The 15,819-nt window shown below is 37.8% G+C and overlaps 1 protein-coding gene across 2 annotated transcripts in view; it reads left to right on the forward strand.

Annotated features, from left to right (window-relative positions):
* Positions 1–12,141, forward strand: part of LOC129725380 (syndecan-like) — an 85,885-nt gene extending 73,744 nt beyond the window's left edge. For both annotated transcript variants that reach the window (XM_055681152.1, XM_055681153.1), the window contains exon 5: positions 7,965–12,141. In XM_055681152.1, the coding sequence (XP_055537127.1) occupies positions 7,965–8,137 (173 nt within the window). In that variant the 3' untranslated portion in view covers positions 8,138–12,141. The remainder of the gene's footprint in view (positions 1–7,964) is intronic.
* The last annotated feature ends 3,678 nt before the right edge of the window (positions 12,142–15,819 follow it).

Consider the following 15,819-nt stretch of genomic DNA (forward strand, 5'->3'; position numbering starts at 1 on the left):
GATGGATGGAGCTTAGCTTGAGTGGATGTTTCAGTGGTTTTGGGCCACCAAACTAACGAGGCGTAGGTTATTCTGGGTATGATTATTGTTTTATATATCCAGTGTATCATACTGGGTTTGAGACCCCTGCTTTTTCCAATGGCTCTGCTGCATACCCATAGGGCGTTTGTGGCCTTGGTAAAGTTGCCTTTTATCGAGGTATGACTGTAATACCAAATTTTTAACCTAAGGGAACAATCATAAATGAGGTAGCATTCGTTGGGGAAGGAAGGGGTTGCAGTTTTGAGACGGAATGTGACGAGAGGGAGGGCGGGGGGATCAAGCCAAGCTACGTAGCAAATATGAAACTAGGAAAAATTATTGGATTTTTTCTAATTGTTCTTTTTTATCACTGTTTTGTCTGTTTAGGGTCGATTTTATTACTTTCTTGTCTTTTCTTGTTCATTAATGATACAATATATGTTTTTGATAGTAAAATTTGCAAAATAAAATTACCATAAGGGAAAGGGAGGGGGGTTGTTATAATGCTACGTCATTATCTAGAGGAAGTCTGCAACTTTGTGACGAAATGCTACGATGAGGGACGCAGGGGTAAAAAAGGCACGTCATTTATGCCTGCTCCCTAAGTAATAAGTTGATTTTTTCTTTGAAACGGTTTTTGTTGAAACCAATTTTTTTCCAAACTTAGTTTGGAGGATCTTTTCAATTTGAGTTTTTTTTTTAAATAATTTTTAAATGATTTGATATCAGTTACTGTCCAGCAACTGCTGAAGAATTAACAATGAAGTATAAATCTACATTTTTCCTTGGTTATTTTAACACTGAGCTTCATAGCCGCTAGGTTACAAATACGCTTTGATAAGCGGGTGGTCGTGGGTTCGAATCTCAGTAGAATCGGGCCATTTGGTTGTCGAAGGACTTCAACATGAGTTTATTCTCAAGCTCTCCACTACATACCCTTCCTTCAAGCTGAGTTCTATAGTACCCCTGATGACTTTTATCCTAACAAAAATAAGTCCCTCTAAGAATAAAACTGGTCTGAGTAACGTGTAATAGTTTTCTTCAGAGAATTGTAATAATGGCGCGGTCTTGGCTAGAGGAACGAGGTTTCGATAAGACTCCTTTCTCTTGACAAAATAAGTCCCTCTTAGACTTAATCTGGTCAAAGAGAAACGTAAGGGCCCATCCACATACCACGTGGACAGCTTGGGGGGGGGGGGTTATGTAATGTCCACGGTCCCTACGAAAAAAAAAGAATTTATATGGGCAGCGGGGAGGGGGTGGTCAAAATCGTTAAATATCTGTCCACGTGGTATGTGGATGGCCCCTAAGGTGTAGTCACACTCCAGGAAATTGTAATTTCGCAATGTTGGTAGGATAGAAAGAGGCTCGGTATAGTAGGGCAGTAAGCTTAAAACGAATGGATAAACTCTCACACACAAGCACGGATATTAATGAAAAGCATATCATTTACTTCAATAGTGATACTGCTAATAACATGAAGTGTGCAGTACATAAAACTAGAGGTGGGCAATCCGCTCACGAACTGATCTAAAGAGCTGGTTCTCCAAAGTGAGTGGGTGATCTATCGCTCTTTTTTAAAGAGCGGTAGCTCACCCCTTACTTCAAGCAAAACGCTGGAGCTGATTTTGTTGATCAGACACCGCAAGCGATAGCCATATGAATGTTTTACACCCCAAGCGCGAAGCGGCGTGCGACAATGCAATAGAACTCCCAGAAAATAGCTGCCGCCGACTGCCTGCTCTCCTATGCATAACCATCCACCAGCCGCGGGAATAGAAAATAAAATCTACTTGCCACAGTTCACACACAGCACACGGGCTGGCTAACGTCGGGACGCACACAAAAAGTGGAACGAAAAGAGCGAAAGAACTGGTTCACTGATCTTTTGAATCTATGCAGGCAATCAGCTCGCGAGCTGATCAGAAAATCAGTTCTTTAAAGATCGAAATCTTCTGATCGCGAGCGGATTGCCTGCGAGCTGAACAAAAGAGCCATCGGAAGAACCAGTTCTTCTGAGAGCGAAAGATTTCGCTCTTTTAATGAACTGAGTCTTTCGATCAGCCTGCGAACGGATTGCCAGAAGATCAGTGAATCAGTTCTTTCATTCTTTTAGTCCCACATCCATTCGTGTGCGTACTCGGCGTTAGCCAACCCGTGTACCTGTGTATGGAGTTATGGACTGTTGCAAGTTGTTTTTTTGCATGCTCTTGCGGCTGGCTGGTGGCTGGGTGATGAGAAATGCAGGTTATGCATATCAGGGCAGACGTTTTGTGGCAGCTTGTTTCTGGGAGTTCTATTGTAGTTTTACGCGTGACCTTGCGCTTGGCAAATCGGGTGTAAAGATTTCACCTGGCTCTCGCTGGCGGTGTCTGATAATTAGCTACACTGATAAAAACCAAACATTATGTAGGAACGGAAAGAGCGAGTGAGCTGTTAAAAAGAGCTAGTTCATCTTAGTGAGCGAAACCGCTCTGATGCGCTCACTATAGTGAACCATTTTTCCCACCTCTACATAAAACACCTAGGCAATATCACAACCCACACAGAAAAAAAAACTAAAAGTCTCACTCCTAGATTTACTCATTACTGCTCTCCACATAGAGTTTCGAAAAAAAGTGAATTTTGACAACATTAAAGAGAGAGTAACCTAAATCAATGACTATCATATTATAGCAAAACGGGATTCAAAAAGCAGTGATTTGATCCGCTCACATCACTCGCTCTAAATACGCATTGCGTTGTGGTAGAAATATGAGAGTGAAAAAATATTTGAGAGGGAGAAAAGGAAAGAACAACGTAAAAGATGAAGTGTTTTCCTGTTACCATTAGCGATACCGCTCACCGTACAACGCACGTGCTATTTAAATAAACCGCTGCGTAGTCAGTGATCAATAGTCAATTCGGAAACAACATTCGGATTGTTATTGATCACAAAACATAAAAAGTAGGGTGTCTAATGCAAATCGACTTTTCGAATTTCGTCTCAAGAGCTTCGGCTCCTCAAAAAAAGTTTCCATACAACATTCGTGCAACAGCCTTTTTTCAGAACCAGGTATAGACATAAAACTCAATGCAACCTTCCGTTGCATAATCTGAAATAGTGTATTTTCCCGACATTCCTTCGGCCGGAATAAAGTGCTGATACTAGACACCTTGCTTCCCATGAGAGAAACAACGACGGTCGCATGGAAGTGAAATATGTAGACAACAACAACAACAAAAATTAGCGATAAAGTTTTCTTTTCTTGGTAACTATAAATGACATGAGCAAAGTCAGGAAATTAAAAGTTAAATAAGACCAGAGAGAAATCCGAAAGGAAAATTGTTTTTCTCCGAGGCATGCTTCAATGGTACAGTCTTTTTACCTGTCTTCTAAGGATGTGTTTGCTGTTGCTATTTGTTTGTGTTACCCTAAGACAAGACGCGACAGCTGGCCACCGTTACGCAGTATTTCGAACAACTGTTCCTTTGACACCAACAAATCCAAGCTATCACTGAAGCTGCAGAGCATTATGTACAGAGCATTAGAGACAGAGTTATGTACGGTAATGTTTTTTTTTTTTTTTGTTTAGCTATGTCAGTTTTTATGTCATCTGAAAGATCTGCATTTTCTAAGTAAAACGTGATTTAAAAAAAAAAAATCTATCGTTGTCCTTCGCTTTTTAAATCACGATTTAAAACTGCTCGAAATCGCTACAATGACAGTTCTCCCATATACCAACTGTCATTGTAGCGATTTAGAGCGAATTTTTATTCTTCATTTAAAAATCGAAGGATAATAATATAAAGTTTAAAAAATCACATTTTGCTCAGAAAATTACACTCTTTCAGATGATATATAAAAAGCGGAAATCCGTGAATAGCTAAACAACCCTATTAAGTTTAAATTTGGGATGGAGACTTTTCGAGGAGACAAAACTGTTGAGACTTAACGTTTGCATTAAAAAAATGCATAAAAAATTTGGATTTTTCATGGATTTACCTTTACACGCGCTAACGAAACAACACTTGCAGTATCAATCATAGTAACCCACGAGTCAGCAGAAAAAATTCAACTCGAGCGCTAACCATGATGGCGAAAACAGTGAAACTTAATTCAGAAGTGTGCGCGTTCAAAGAACGGTACCCCGTCGTTTCAAGAACGGATCTCGTGTGACACTTTTGGACACCGGATACGCCCGTTTCGACATTCACAATATCTTGACCCTAACCGATAGGAAGCTCCAAAGGATGCTGAAGAAGAATAAAGGAAAAGTGGCTACATCGAAAGAGCTGCTGTGTCTGACAATCAGCGAGAAAGGGATGTCAAAGTTGCTCTTCTTTCGCTTCGGACTGTGTTTTGGGCGGATCTGGCGTCGGCCCACTACTCAAAGCGATCGTTGGAGGAGATGGAGCTGCTGAATATCGATGTGATACCCAAGTTGGTGGACCCGCCCAACGTCCCCAAGTTGCGTCCGATCGAGGATTTCTGGCCAAGCCTGAAGCGTAAGATCTACTCCAACAATGTTGTCGCGAAAACTGACGAGAAATTGAAAAATAAAACGACGAAAGAATTTAAAAATATGGCTACACGCATGTTTTTGTCCGACATGGCGAATGTTCCGGTTGACTGCCTAAAGGCCGCACGCAAGGACGTGATTTTTTTTTGCGAGAAAGCTCATTTATCTATTATTTTTCTATCACCATCCCAAAAAAGTCCATTTTTTTACGCATACGTTACTCGAAGCAGTCGTTAAAGAAGGTGAAGCGTCCCCTAGCTGCACCCCATCGAGAGTTTCTGGCCAAAACTAAAGTGTAAGATCTACTCCAACAAGTTTGTCGCGTTAATTCATAAATAAACCGAAGAAAGAACTCGAAAACTTGCATACACGCCTGTTTTCGTCCGCCATGGAGATTGTGCCAGTTAACTGCCGGAAGGCTATCTATGTACCTTCTCTATCCCTTACTACCCACTCGGGAAAATGTGGAACGTAGTTCTTCTGTATCAGCATTAGTCTCGTTATTGAAGAGTCCTATCTTCGATACCAATTGGACATCAAACGCTATTCGCACTTTCAGAATCAGTAGTACTCACTTACTATTCATTAGTTTGTATCAACAATCAAAAATACTCAAATGTTTGATAGCTTTCGTCAATGTTGTTATCCTCCAGTAGAGAAAATACAAAAATAAATTTTGTGTCCGATATTGTTCGCGATAAAGGGTCCAAAATCACGAACCATTTGCATTTCAAAATGTCTTGAGTTAGTTCCTGGCTCCGGAAATGTATGTGATGGTATCGCCATTTTTGTCTGTTGCCCAGTTTCTGGGCAACAGACAGAAATTCTGGATTCCACAATGGCACACATTTCCATTCTGGATTTCACAATGGCTTCGGCCATTCTACAATTGAATTCACCTCAGAAACTAAGGGAACAATATTAATCAGATCAACTGCGTTACGGAATTCTTTATGTATATATAAATATATAAAAAGGAAAGAGATAAGATACAAGATAATAAACGCCGATTGGTATTGTTACCGAGCCTTTCATCCATGCCGTCCAAATTGGTTAGATCGGATTTTAAACTGCTACCTATCACCCTGCTGAAAAGGCCAGATACAGTGGGTGTACATTAGAGTCGCCATTTTTGTAACATCATGCGATTTCGATGAGCGCCGGGCGGAAAAAGTTTCCTTTTTACTCCAAAAATAAGCCATGAAAATTTGAAGTTGAATAGAGTTCATTTAATGGACCCACAAAACGCTTATATTTAAAAAGAATTGATTCTCATAAGAACTGTTGTTTTTTATCTCTTTTTTAAGTTTTTTGCCTTAGTTTCTTAAAATAGTTGTATATTTTGCGTTGAAATATTCTTCAATTATAAAATCATATCATTAGGGACATTCACATATTACGTAACGCTTAATTATAGCAATTTTGAACACCTCCTACCCCTAAATAAAGCAATTTAGCATGGGGGCCTCGCGTAATGGAAATCTTCGTTGAATATCACCTTCTAAGTACGTTACGTAATAAATAAATGACCTCTCATATTCGTTAGAGGTTTTAAAAATGTCATTCAGTGATTATATCCTTAATCGTACTTAATTGCAGCAACTGCGTGAAGTGAACTGCCACAATCGGACTGGTGAAGCAACATTATTAAAATTTTAAGAACTTTTTGTATGGATTTAATGTTATTTAGAGTATTATCATTATTATTACTATTATTTTTTATGAAACAGTTCAGCACTAGTGATCTGAATGCACTAAGACGGTGAATTTTATCAAATACGGTCGGTAGATCTCCTGTTGATCGAATAGCAATTCTTATGAGTTTCGATGGAAGTGCAAAATTCTTAGGCGCGCTTAAAATTGATTCAAGCTGCGGCAAAAATATCGCCTAAGAAGTTCATAATACGCTAGTGGATTAAAACATTTCGGAAAAGTTTTGAAAACTAACCAATATTACTTGCCCTCTTCATTTTTATGAACTTTTTTGCAAAATATATTATATGGCAAAAGCATCGGACCTGAAACACTTTTCTTCAACCGTTTTACAAGAGCATCAAACGAAATCAATTCATTCACAGCCAATCAACTTCAATGATCCAAAAGTTCTGATCAGCTTCAATGATCCAAAAGTTCTGATCATTGATCATCAATTGCATTCAAGACATGGCCCTGTTGGTTGTCAAACTTCACATTCATGTGTTTTTCGAATGTACGAGTGCTGTTTAATGTATTAATAAAGTTATGAATTCTCTACGTGTTTCTTTCGCTTATGCCGAAATTTAAAGTCGTCTCAGACAATGTAACTGAAAAGATGAAGAATCACTTGTGGTAGTTAAGCCTAGAATAAGATGGATTGGCCTGCTATCCCGTTTGAAATTGAACAAAAAATGGTCAGGTGATTAAAAGCCAATGGTCCTTAAGGTGAAACGGTATAGAAACCACAAACAGCCAATTTCGAATCACCACTTCGAATTTTTAGAAGCACAAGACTCGGAAATAGATAATGCTTTCCCTGTGAAAACGCTATTTTATGTTTGCTTCACCGCAGCAAACATGAAATAGCGTTTTCACAGATGACGCATTAACTGTTTCCGAGTCTTGGGCCTTTGAAAATTCAAAATGGTGGCTGGAAGTCGGCCATTTTTGGTTTCAATACTTAATGTTGAATTTATGAAAAATTCTAACCGTGTTTCAACACATTATTAAGACGAATTTCAGTTTATATTGCATGTTGTTGATTTATACCACCTCATTCAAAATACGAACTTTTTAACAAACACCAAAAGTTATAGATTGTTTTGAACTTAAATTAGGGTGATAATATTACTGTTTTATGAAAATACATGTGTATTTGAATGAGTTTATCGAGAGATATATGTTAAAAAAAGAAAAAACTCCATACAATTTTCATGTAAATCGATTTCTAAAATATAAGCGCTTTGTGGGTCCATTAAATAAACTTCAATGAACTTCAAATTTTCATGGCTTATTGTAGAGGTCAAAAGGAAACTTTTTCAGCCCGGCGCTCATTAAGATCGATAGTTTCAAAAACGGCCATATCAAATATGGCCACTCTAGTGTACATCCAGATTACATATTTAAAGGTTCGGTCACTATATAGCCTTCATGTTTAAAGATAATCTGCAGTATCCTCGACCAACTGTTGTGCACTTGTTTTTTAAAGGCAACCAAGCTCCAGTGATTCTATTGGTCCGTTTATCCGTGTTAAATTTCTAGTAAATTTCTTCTATCGCTTTCGGCCAATACATTTTACAATACTTTTTTTTTACAAAAACAGATCATTACTGTTGAGAAAATATAAATAAGAATAATAACAACTTCTGAAAAAAAAAACATAGACGCTTAGGCTATAAGAAAAAAATAGTTCAGTTCTTGTAAAAATCCAGAATTTCATTATTTTCTTATCTCTCCTGCTTCCAGCTGTGATCGGAGGTGCGGTGGTCGGTCTGCTGTGTGCCATCCTAGTCGTCATGTTTATCGTCTACCGGATGCGGAAAAAGGACGAAGGCAGCTACGCGCTCGATGAACCGAAGCGATCACCGACGGCCAACACCTACGCGAAGAACGCCAACAATCGGGAGTTCTACGCCTGAGACTACTCGATCGACTCCAGTGATGGTGATTTGTAAACTGCAACAACCAGCGATTACCGTAGTAGCAAACAACAACTTAAAAGTACCAGGCAGCGAGTGGCCGCGGTGCAAACGGGAGGTTGGTGGTAATAAACTACTAGCGTTTTTCTCCCCCACAGCCCACAGCTGCCGGAGTGGATCGGCGATCTAATAACAACAAGAGCATATCTCCGCACGCCCACTCGCTCGCATGCTTCTATAGGTTTTATGCTCGCGCTCAGTCACTCAACTGTAGAGTCACGTAGTAGGTAACCCGCCATGAGTTCCCGTTTACCGGGGAGGGAACTCATGTATAGTGTAAACAATTATAAGTTTAAAATGAAAAGATACTAATGCAAAATTTTACTAACAAAAACAACCACACAGATGATGAACGATTTGAAATTTATGGTAGGCAAACGTTATTATTAACAAAGAATCAGTTTTGTTTCTCACATTAAGCGCGGTTTTGCCACAAAAAGGAACGCGCAGAGCGCGTTCGCAGTTACACGACACACAGCGCGCCGACTGAGAGCTGTGTGTGTTGTTGGGCAGAAACTCGAAACAAACAAACAATAAATCGCTTTTAAATCAATCGTGGCGCAATGATTTACGTTTGTTTCTCGTTTATTTTTTTCACAAATATCATTTTATTTGTTCAGTAGAAAGGAATCTTGAAGTAACAAACGACAGTATATTATCGGCCAACCGGCGTTAGTAGAGGAAGAGAAAAGGCAGTCGCGAACGCAACGGAGCAGCATTTATTCGGCAGGCGTTAGAATACACTCATTCGTACACAGGCAAAGTTTAGCGTGTAAGGAAAAGGCTAAAAGTTTATAGAGTATAGATGTTACATATTTATAAAGGCATGCTAAAGGAAAAGTAGGCAGAGAGAAATAAAGTTTTCTATTTTTTTTTATTAAATTAGACAGGTTCCGTTTATTTCTTGCGTTTCAAAGTTACTTTTCTTTTGGAACTATGCATAATTCATAACTAAACAAGCTAAGAGAAACGATTAATACTTTATTGTTAAAGTATGATAAAACAAAAAAAAAGGAAATACAAACACTCTGTATAGGAAAAAACATATATAACTATTATTTATACAAAATACTTATAAACTTTTTTAAAAAATTATATAAAAAGTAATCATTAACGAGAAGAATTAGTTAAAATTAAATCTATAGCAATACAGCAAATATTTAATGGAGTATATTCTGTTTAAAGACACAAAGATAAAAAAGCGAACGAGAAAAGAGAAAAATAAACCGCGCGAAAAGTATTCATTGGCATGCTGGGGCTGACGGTGTGCGAAAATTAGCTGAATGGAAATGTGCAAATTCAAACCTACAAAGCGAGAGAGAGAGAGAAGGTAGGGCTGCGACATTGACATTTTCAAAGGGCCACTTATAATCCCCCGCCCCTTTGGCAGGAAAGCAGGAGAAGCCGTGCGGTTCTAAATTGATACAAGAGTGAATTGATTTTCTCCCGGCTCGGGTATAGTGCAAAGCTGTTAGCAGAAGTAACTAGTATTTTCGAAGGATGGATTTTGCGTTTCTATATTTTTTGTATTCTCGAATGACGAATTGTTTGGGTTATATTTTCCAATTGAGAGACGAAACCATTTGTAGAATTTGGTCACGCTGGGGAATTGAGACGGCAGATTTTTGAATGCAAAACTAGTAGGTAGAGATTTTTCTCAGTCATTTTTAATATGCCGGAAGCGGTCTCATCCTAGAGGACTGTCATAGTTTTTGTTGTTGGATGGATTTAAACTATCGAAGAAGTACAAGCTATCTTCGTGGAAGAAAATCTTGAAACGAATAAAAAAAAAACAAATGAGAAAAGTATCACATACAATTAGCTTTCAAAATTACTAACCGAAAATATTGCAATCAAGCAAAGCTACACCTGTATGTATAGAAACACTGAAACAAGATTTGCTATTACATATAATTATCATTGTAATTAGCATAGTAACCACTGAACCTTTGTGAAATCGTCATGATCCTTGCGTAAAATTACTTATATTAGGCGTGTTGTGCAGTTTTCTAAACAGAGCATTACCGATTGTTTGTTACCCAGCTTTAGGGAAGAGAGGAATTTTCAGCCGCTGTTTGTATGATTTGAAAAGCCAGCAGCCGTAGAGCAACACCTAGCACGTGCCGCTCCTAAAAACACAAAACCATAGCAAACGCAAACCGTCGATCGGAAGTCGGACTCAAAACCGCAACTTATTTCCGCTGTGTTTCGCTTGAGCATTATTTACACACAAACACACGTATATCGATAAAATGTATCCCGTAGAGAGTGTAACTGCATGCATGCGCCAATCCGCGTTTTTTGGTTGTATGTTGTAGCACATAGCTAATAACAAAACGATTGCCAGAAAGAAGATACAGGAAACAATGCGTCACGAATGAATCAATAAGCAAATCCTAATCGCTGTTTGAATTTGAAATACTCGTTCTTATGTACATTTCGCATTACTTGCGCAATTTTCGGTTCGGTCGTTCGTCGAAATTGCGTTTCATTGCGTTGCTGTTTTTGTAATTGATACATCAACAGAATCTTCACTATTTTTACCTTGAACTGATAAACTCTGATGCAGCAACATACTCTTTCTTTTAAACGACCCACTTTATTAGGAAACAAAATCAGAGAAAAAAAAAATCGTAACACAAACCAGTGATAGGTGTTTTAACAACAATTCATTCGTTATAGAAAAGAATAAAACAAATCATGTCAACTAAATCGTGTGTAATCCGAAGCTAGAGGAAAAAAAACTATTATAAAACAAGTAAAAAACGAAACGAAGGATTCAATGGCCTAACAACTCTTTGTAATGTATCTTCTAATAGTACATTCACAAGCCAGTAAATGCTTTGCAGCTTGCTTTAAATTCCATTGGCTTTCTTTTGATATTACTATAAAAGATTTTTTTTATTTTCAAAGCTATAACTAGAGACTGATTGTAATGATGATGAAAAAAAAAACACAAGCGTCAAAAGTAATTGAATTTTTGCTTTATACGTTCGTTTTACTAATTCCTCTTGCAATTTTATTTTGTGCCATTGTAAAGTGTAACACGACGGGACACTGTGTTTTTCATATGATAGCCTATTGCGAACGAAACGTTTCCTAAGTCACGCGTACCGTCCCTCTATTCAGCCTATTTAAGAAGAAGAAAAAAAAAAACAACCCGATGCTTATTACACCAACCAAACTTACTCCACTAACCACTAACACTATTAAATAGCTATCAGTTAACCTGCCCGAATCTCTGTCTCTAATCCTAAAACTATATATTTTTTCTCTTAACCAAACTGTACGCAAGCAGACAACCCGTTGAATCGATGCTTTCGGTCGATCCAACCCCCTGCCAATTGTTAGTAGACAAAACCCCATCAGTAGCATTTAAATTCCTTTTGTGCCGGAAATACGTAAAACATTCCGAACAGAGCAAAACAGAAGTAAGCAAAACTCTGCTTCGAAACAACCTTTCTTGTTTTTTTTTTCTACTAATTGTTACGATAAATAGCAAGAAAGAATGAAAATCATAACTACACACGCCAACAGGAAATGCGGTGAAAGATTTCGAGCGGAAGGAACATTTACGCAAACCTTCTTGCGTTTAAGCGAATTACACTAAAACAATACACTTTGCGAAAAAATCGAGGGACAAAGAAAGAGAGACCCACATACATTTCAATACGTTTGATGATGTTTGAAAAAAAAAGAACACGAATCAAATTAAAAGCAGAAAAGAGCATTTTTCGAATTTCAAAAAAACAAACAAACTTCGTTGTGCAACACCCCAAACACAAGAATGGAAGCAACTAAAAGTGGGCAGAAAAACATAAGGAAGGCATAAGACAAAAGAAATCATTAGAAATATTACTAAATGCTAAGTTTACTATACAAACATCACACACACATATGTAAGGGACATTGTAAATAAAGAAATCTTTACAGTGTATCTGGAAGTGTGCGCGTATATCCGCTTGAAGATAGAGCTAAAAGAATCAATCTTGCCCAGAGAGGCACCTTTCGAGTTATTAGAATAGGATTATAACACTTTAATCTAGTTAGAATAGTGAAACATTTGATAACTACTGAATTGAAGAACAAGATTGTCTTGCAATCACTTTCTTGAGCGGGCTTAGTCTATGTCCTAATCACTGAAAATAGTGTTATAGCTTCTTGGAAGTATTTCCTTTTTGCGTTGTAAGCTTTCTTGCAAACATTTTTCTACTTTTTTGGTCCTTTAGAAGCGTGTTTTCTCTTTTTCTGAATTCAATTCTAAATCAATTTTTACATTTAGTATTTTTCCGCTATTCCTAGAATGAATTTAAAATTTTTTTGTTATTCTGAGTGAATTTGAAAAAAATTTCTTGTTTTTCTTTTAAAAGTGTGTGTTTTTTTCTTTTAAAAGTGTTTTTCACTAAATTAAGGATTACTTTTTTATTTGACTTTTTAGGTTGTTTAAGGTGTTCTTAAACGCGGGTCTACTACGAAAGGCTGAAACTCAAAAGGCTGAAACACGGAAGGCTGAAATCCGAAAGGCTGAAATCACGAAAGGCTGAAAGCTACATAAGGCTGAAAACACGAAAGGCTGAATCACGAAAAGCTGAAAAATCATAAGGCTGAAATTCACAAAGTTCATTTCTAAAAAAACACTCGCGGTCTACGGCCGACTCGGTTGTCCGAGATGTATGCTGTCCTTACTCGCTATCGCTCGTTCGGACTAAACTAGGGGATCACCCCTATGAGTCAGTAGACCTAGGAAAACGAACGAACCTATACAGAGGTGATTTCTGAAGGGGGGCTGCCCCCCCGCAGTGGCCGGCGCTTCCGACGGCGGGTCGCCGGCGCACACTCGCGGCCTTCGGCCGTCTCGCCCTGAATCATCTAGAAAACGTGTACAAGAGTCAAGTGTGTATAGATTCAAATGTTGCCGAAAATTGATTTTCCATTGCACAAACCAATTAATACTCAAACATTGAACTCTGTCACCTTATAAAGGTTTGTTATCCATGTGTCCGAATTTTTCAACGATTATGATTCAAGTTACAAAAGTTTCAGCCTTTCATGTTTCAGCCTTTCGTTCATTCAGCCTTTCGTGGTTTCAGCCTTTTGTGCATTCAGCCTTTCGTTATGAAACATACTTTTCAGCCTTTCGAGTTTCAGCCTTTCGGGTTTCAGCCTTTTGAGTTTCAGCCTTTCGTTACTAACCCTTAAACGCAACCATTAACTTATTTTAAGTTACTTATTTGATCTCTGAAAGCATTTTTACAATTCTTATTTAAGTTTTCTTTTATCAGCCTTTGAAAGCATTTTCTCATCAATCTGGAAACGATTTTGAATAACTTTTTTCTAATCCCTGTTCTGATTTAAAATTATTCTTCCGCCATTCTATGTTTAATATTAGATAATTTTTCATTTTTTGCACTGTAAAAAATTGACACGTTACTGCCAAGTGGATTCCACTTACTTCTATGCTAATAGATGAAACATTTCATATCTACGTGGATACACTTGCGTTTCAGTTCACAACACAAAATCAGGTGTCTTACATTTCGGTTTGCCATGTCATGCATACCAAAATCAATCATTTTACACTCAGATTTTAATGCTTACTCAGGTCAAATGCCAAAACACGTTAAAATACCGTGGATTCCAATAAAGATCGATATGGGTCGATATAATAGAATGATTAGGCTCGTTTATTGACATTCATATGTAAAGAGCATTAGGGATTAGCTTGCGATTTATTTTCAGTGTGTCTTTCCTGGCTTGTCGTAACGTAATTTACCTATTCTAAGCTCTATTTTGAAAAATTGAGAAAAAGCATATAACTGGGTTGTTTAGCTATATACGAATTTCCGATTTTTTTTATATCCGCTAAAATTGTGTTCTGAGAAAAATTTTATTTTTAAGAAAAAATGTATTGTTATTCTTCGATTTTTAAAAGAAGAATAAAAATTACTCCTAATTGCTTGAATGACAGTTCGTACATGGGTCATTCAAGCGATTTGGAGCAGTTTTGATTCGTGATTTTAAAAACTTTGAAAACCGAAAAATGATTTCTTTTGAATTATGTTTTTCTCAGAAATCGCAGCGTTTTCAAAAGATATATAAAACGAGTATAGCTAAAAACCCAATCACCAGTTTTTGAGTACACTATAATTTTACCAGCCTGCGAATTTCATGAGCTTACACTTCGAGTGAAAAATAAATTTGCATTGCAAAATAAACATCTTGTGAGAACTTTTCTCGTTTTTTGGCTTTACTTCTACATTAGCGACACCTACATGTCTAACGGAACATGTATTTGCCAACTAGAAGCTGTGTAACTAGAAGCTTCGTTCGACACATAGGTGACGCTCATGTACAAATCTACAAATAATTTTATTTTGATCTGTCAAAATTGGCGATTTAATGCAAAACTAAAAATGACCGTGCGACTTTTGGATTTGAACTTTTAAACTAGGAAGATTCAATTTTTAGCTAATGCTAATATACACAGGAGACTGGTATCCATGCGATATTAGCGCAAAATGGATGTTCTTGACGTCAGTATGTGAAAGGAGAAGATAAAAAATTCACCGCGCACTCCCCTTCCAGTATGTGCCTGCGTGTAGCATTTCACCACACTGCTTCTTTCTCCACTCCAAAGTGTCTCAACCAGCTTACAGAGAGACAAACACACTTCCAGCTTACCCCACATCTGATAGAAACAAGAGGAGAGAAAACGCAGAAGTACACAGCAGTGTCCACTGGCGAGTAGTCCGCAAGGTGAAAAAAAACCTACCGGGCAAAAGTGTAGTCCTCGTGTTGCTACACAGCGGAAACGAATTCCACCAGAATAAATTCGACCGGCACGAACAACGCAGTCTTTTTTTTTTTCTTCCAATCTCTTTTTTTCTTCTGCCATGCTCAAAAACCAGCTGTGAAACGCACCGCAGATAGCTCTGCAGTGTAATTATTGTGCGTGATGTCCACACGTGTGAGAAAGTACACCATAGTTCATTGTCTCGCAATAGAGAGATTTCAGTTTTCACCGCAGTGCTTTCTGGTAGCTCAGCAGATAAAAATCGTTTGTCGCTCTCTTCTAGCATGTGTGTTGATTTGCTCATTAGTGTGAGAGCAGTTGTCTTCGCAGTGCAAGATGTTCTCCTGCACTCTAGAGGTTTTCTGAGGAGAAAAGACAAGCATGATGCGAATTACTACATATTTTTTCGTAAAAACCAGTGGTTAGACGAGATTTTTTTTCTGGTATCTTGCACTTCATCACGTTTTCAATTGCTTCCGAACTATTGACACACCCTCTAACATCGCCTGAGCAAGCTTCACATTCCAGTAATCAAAAATGGTGATTACTTTCTTGAAACCAATTAACAGAAGACTCAAAGACTTGCTCAGTAGTTTAAATGTGTTCATAACTCGAAATATAGTGATTTAAGACGAAGTCACACGTTAATGTTATCAAATTTCTTACTCGGAATTTTTACCAGCAGAACTAATTGGAACTAGCTTGAATGTGATTATATCACATCCCTGTCACGAACGTCATCCCCATACAGTTTCCTTGAAGCCGTTTTCTCTGGCTCTCTGGCTCGATTATCCGTCAAAAGGCTGTCAGTGCTTGCAAAACAGCCGAA

Source organism: Wyeomyia smithii, chromosome 2 (assembly GCF_029784165.1).
Source record: "Wyeomyia smithii strain HCP4-BCI-WySm-NY-G18 chromosome 2, ASM2978416v1, whole genome shotgun sequence".
Classification (NCBI taxonomy): domain Eukaryota; kingdom Metazoa; phylum Arthropoda; class Insecta; order Diptera; family Culicidae; genus Wyeomyia; species Wyeomyia smithii.